General features: G+C 31.7%; 1 protein-coding gene across 1 annotated transcript; it reads right to left on the minus strand.

Annotated features, from left to right (window-relative positions):
* Positions 1–3,065: 3,065 nt before the first annotated feature.
* On the minus strand, positions 3,066–4,950 carry LOC130820158 (uncharacterized). Its single transcript, XM_057685422.1, has one exon. It carries the CDS (start codon positions 3,737–3,739, stop codon positions 3,077–3,079), a length of 663 nt encoding a protein of 220 aa, XP_057541405.1. The 5' UTR covers positions 3,740–4,950; the 3' UTR covers positions 3,066–3,076.
* Between the last annotated feature and the right edge of the window lie 392 nt (positions 4,951–5,342).

A 5,342-nucleotide genomic window follows, 5' to 3' on the forward strand; every position in this document is an offset into this window, starting at 1 on the left:
CTGGATGGAATACCATATGGGTGATAATGGATCGATTAACCAAATGGAGAGAACAATTCATCCAGCAACGGATGGTCAAATGGAGAGAACAATTCAAACTCTTAAGGATTTGTGAAGGGTATGTGTTACAGATTTTGGTGGATCTTAGGAGGATAATTTGATGTATGTAAAGTTTTCTTACAATAATAGTTTTCATTCTAGTATAAGAATGGCACCTTATGAAGCTCTATATGGGAGGAAGTATAGGAGTCCTATATGTTGGGATGATGTAAATTAGTCGATGGGATTAGAACCAGAAATGATTGAGGAGACAACAAAGAAGGTAAGGATGATTTTGGAGCATATGAGGGGCGCGTAAGATCGTCAAAAGTCGTATGCAGACAAAAGAAGGAGATCATTAGAGTTTGAAGTAGGTGAAAAAGGTTTGCTCAAAGTATCACCAACCAAGGTTGTCCTGAGATTTGGTAGGAATGGTAACTTGAGTCCTCGTTTTATTGGTCCTTATGAGGTATTGGAACGAATTGGGGAAGTAGCCTATAGATTAGCCTTACCTATGAATCTAGCCAAAATCTACAATGTCTTCCATGTATCCCAACTACGAAAATATGTCCATGACCCGTCCCATATCATACAACCGAAAACCATTACCTTTGAAGAAAAACTAAAAAAATCCTTGTTACCAAAACAAGATGTACCCGCAACAAGGAAATTAAGTTGGTTAAGATATTATGGACAAACCAACAAACTGAAGAAGCAACATGGAAAATCGAAGTTGGCATGAGAAAGAGATACCCTGAACTTTTCCAACAGGTCCTTTTGAGTTTCGAGGATGAAACTTCTTAAAAGAGGGGGCGATGCGAGTCTATCAAATCAATATTTTTAAATGCGGTTAAATTTGAAAGAGAATTATTTATGATTTTGATTCCTGTTGCCACCAATTGATGTTAAAATGGTCATTTAGCAAATGAGATTTCAGGTAGATATTCTTGAGATATATTTTTATTGGGAAAATTTATGATCATAAATAAAATATATAATGTATGTTTGATTTTATGTTTGTGTGCTCACGGCTTATTATTAAAATATATTAAATCACGTAAAGTTAAACACGACGGAAATAAAGATCTTATATTTGTTGTGATCCAAGTATAAGGGTGATGAACAGGTTGCCCTGTTTGGTTATTATAGCTGCCGACAACTATTTTTATTTCTGATACTTGATACAATGTTTGGTATTCCTTCTATTCGTTGAGATCCAAGTAGAAAGGGTGTGCACATTAGGGTTACCCGAGACTACTGTATTGGCCTTGAGTTATTTAGGGTGATGACCTCTTGATCAAGTAGGTATAGGGGTAAAGCCTCGACCTACTGGAGTTCTCGTTCCCTCAAATTAATAATTGGATATATGCATTTGTCATTATTAACTATCAAATTAATTAATTGGTTTATGTGATATTATACTGTTTTCGCAAATTGATTTTTAACCCAGTTATATATTATTTTCTAAAATTATTTTCAACTCGATTATAATTTATTTTCTTAAACTATTTTCGAACTTAACTGTTATACGAGATGGAGTTGGAAGTACTTAATTTCTTGATTTTAGGAGTTTTTCCCTTGTTTTTTTTGCATTCTTATTTTGCAAGTTATTGATCATGTGGGGATCATGGAGTTAGGATCATCTTGAAACATAGTTTTTATTAGAGTCATGTCTCAATTTAAATTTTGCTTTCAGTTGCTTAAGTTGTAAGACTTTTTAGTTGATTTAATGTTATTAAGTTATTTCTAGTCGTTAAGCCTTACATTTATTTTCTTAGAAATAAATGTGGCAGTAACACTCCCATGACCAGGAGAACATGCCTTTATTTTTAGTTTGATTGATAGTATTTTTCCAAGATCAATTGAAGAATTAATACAATCCTGAAACTGTAAACAAATTGAATTTCTAAGAAATAGATCAAGTTGATTCTTAAGAAAACTATTGAAAGAAGAAGAAAAAAATTGGAGTTCAAAAATGGATGATATACAAGAGATGAATGGAAGCGTCAAGAGATGAATGAAATAACACAAAATGATGATTTCACAACATAACGGAAAAACAAACGTTTTTCCCTCATAATGAAACTGTAGTTTAATGTTTAAAAGTATAGTGCTATTTTGTGGAAATTTTTTTTACAATTGCTACTATTACCCTTTTGCAATAGTTCGTGCCTACCATGTAGAATAATCCCATAAAATAAAAGGAAGTATAAACGAAGAGCTATAATAATAAATGATATTAGATGAGACAATATATGTTTCTGTTTGATAAATGGAAAATCTATTCTTTTTCCAAAAAAGGCTTAAATTGTGCAGATGACATACATTAATATAGAGGTTAAATATATGGATTAGATTATAAGAAGGTGGTAGGATTAGAAATGACAGTGGATCAGACTCGACTCAGATTTTCCACCCTCCAACTTTGTTTTGGATAAAACTTGGATTATGTTTTTCAGTCCACCTCCATTCGGAGTCGGATTATGTATACTCCAACTTTGCTTCAACTCGGACTTTCGGACCTCAGACGAGCGACAGAGTTCGGATTATTATCAAACTTTATTCTTATCAATATTATATATTAATGATTCAAAAGCTAAAAAGATTAATAGAGTAGTCTTTTAAAGAAAATATGTCCTTCAAATTCTAAAATCGCAATTAGAATCGTATAGAAATGTATAATCGCAACTAGAATAGTACGATTCTACAGATTCTACACTATTCTAAAAATGCTTCACTAATTTCTTTGGGAATCACGAATGAAAAAAAAAATTGAATTATGATTGATTTTGGGCTATTTTAGAACTAATTTTAGGGTATCACGAATTTAAAAAACGAATTAGTCGGTCAACTACAAACATATATTTTGAAAACATGTGAAAAAAACAGCTAGGGAAAAAAAAGAAAAGAATTATAAAGTTCCATACAAATCAAACCTAATTTCATCAATACTAGTATATTCATTAATTCTTTACACCAATTAAGTGAACAAAATTAGAACTCAAAAAAAAAAAAAAAAAAAACTTGAATCTAAGAGCTAAAAATCATCAAAAGTAGCACCAATAAAAAGTAACTCATTATCAGCACAAGAAGAACAACACCCATTTGATCTACACCCACATCCACACTCATCATCCCATTCTCTTCTTCTTTCTCTCCTTCTCCTCCTCCTCATTTCCTCCATTGTTTCCACTCTAGAAGCTTCCACTTTCATTACAATCTGCAAACAAGGAGGTTTAACCCCTTCTTCAAACTTAAGCAATTTCCCATCTTCATTAACATTCATTGGGACCCACTTCTGAAACTCCATTTTTGGTGCATCAAGAACATGTTTCCATGGAGTTTCAGCTGTTGCAACAACTTGAGACCCTCCAATCTTCCCTAAAAAAGCCTTTGTATTTCTCCATCTTAGCTCAAAAAACACACTCTGTTCTTTGAGATTTTGGATTGAATCTTGTGTTCCCTTACATTCAAGTGAAAATGAATCATCCCAAAAGATATAATCATCTTTTTGGGATGAAACTATCTCTTTTGTGTTTACTTGAATTCTATTATTGTTGTTGCTTCCTTCTGAAAGGTAACATCTAATAAAGAGATTCCCTTTGTGTTTGGTTTTTATGTTCTTGGCTCCTATGATTTTAAGCTCACATGTAAGTGAAGAAGATGATAAGTAGTTATCAAAATTATCACCATTTGCCATGAATTATTTGAGGGGTTTTTTTTCTTTGTATAATTTGTAGATTTAGAGTTAGATTTATGTTATAATGGAGGAAAATATGTGTATATATATATAGGAGAAAAGGTGTTTTATAAAGTGATGAGAAGGCATTCAACTTTGAAGTGGGGGAGATACACATAGAATTGATAAAGTTAATGACAATATATAGAAGACATATTTGAATCTTGCCCCATTATTATGGTTAGTGAAATATGATTGGATTTGAGTGGATTATGATTTATGGAGTTATGGAGTAATTAAGAGAGAGTAATCATATTGTTTATAATAGTAATTGGCCCCTTGTGAATTATGAAGGGATATATCAAATGGTATGTAATTGACCCTTTGCATTTTCTTGTAGTTTTTTCTCATAATCCCATTGTTGAGTTGTTGAAAGTGTACTTTGGTATTAGTGGTGGTTGTTCGTGTCCGTTGAAGTGAATCCACCATTCAGTTGACACTCAACATGTTGGAGTTATGTTAAATTAACCTCGACTTATTGTCAATACTAGTATATAATTGGGGAAATACGAGGTGCATACATGTCATAATACAAAGAGATACTATTTTAAAACTATATGGCAATGGAAAGAAAGGCTTCAATGACTTATAAAGTACACAAATCATCTTTTTTTCATCGATGTTGAATAAACCATGCCAACAAGTTGACTCATAATCTCTCGATGATATATTGTGATATATGGCCCGTGTGTTAATGTATAAGTGAGTATATATGAGCTATGAAGTTGAAGTATAAGAGTTTTGGATGCATTGAAAACAGAATGCTATGATGCGTGTTCTGTCGACCCACTCGATGGTTTCTTGACCCTTACGTGTATCGCTTGACTAGGTCGAGCGAGAGATCAGAAGCTATTGTTTTTGTTGTAATGTTTCTTATTTCGCATAGTTAGTATTATCATATGTTGTGATATTCATCTATTCTTCAAGGTGATTTAGAGAGAGTGAGAGCCCCAATAAAGATTAGGGTTTAGTAAGAGGATTTGAGGCTTTTTTCTATTTCTTCTAAGAAATCCAATTGAAAGATTTCTGATTCGATAAAATAGACTTTCAATTGTTATACATGGGGTTTTGTAGTCTAAGATAAATTGATTTTGAAATTGTAATATCTCCAAAATCTTGTAATCGAGTTACTCTTTATTGTACAACTTTGATTTCTTTATGTTGTTTGTGATTGTTATCTACTTAATTTACAATTTGCTCCTCCAAACATAATGTGATATATTATAAGCCTTAAATTGTTTCATTCGAAATTTAACTTGATAGAAATGGAAACCTTATAACTATAGTTAAGTCAATACCATTTAAATGCTCCTCCATTTCTTTAAATTTATTCATAAAATAAAGAGGTTGAATTTACGTGGTAATTACCTTTGAGTTTTTGATTTTTTTACGTAGTAGGCAAATATTTTTTTAAAAAATCCGTATAGTGACTCTCGAGTTTTGAACTTTTTCATGCGATATATAAAATGTTAAATTTTTTGTTAAATTAAGTACTTATTTCAAATATATTATTGAAAAACAGGCCCTATCTCGAACTTTTGTTTTTATGAAAAAACTCTTTACT

This window comes from Amaranthus tricolor, chromosome 8 (assembly GCF_026212465.1).
Source record: "Amaranthus tricolor cultivar Red isolate AtriRed21 chromosome 8, ASM2621246v1, whole genome shotgun sequence".
In the NCBI taxonomy this organism is placed as follows: Eukaryota; Viridiplantae; Streptophyta; class Magnoliopsida; order Caryophyllales; family Amaranthaceae; genus Amaranthus; species Amaranthus tricolor.

Bases quoted from the DNA above. Each gene is read 5' to 3' on its own strand.
- LOC130820158 (XM_057685422.1), bottom strand. From the start codon at position 3,739: ATGGCAAATGGTGATAATTTTGATAACTACTTATCATCTTCTTCACTT.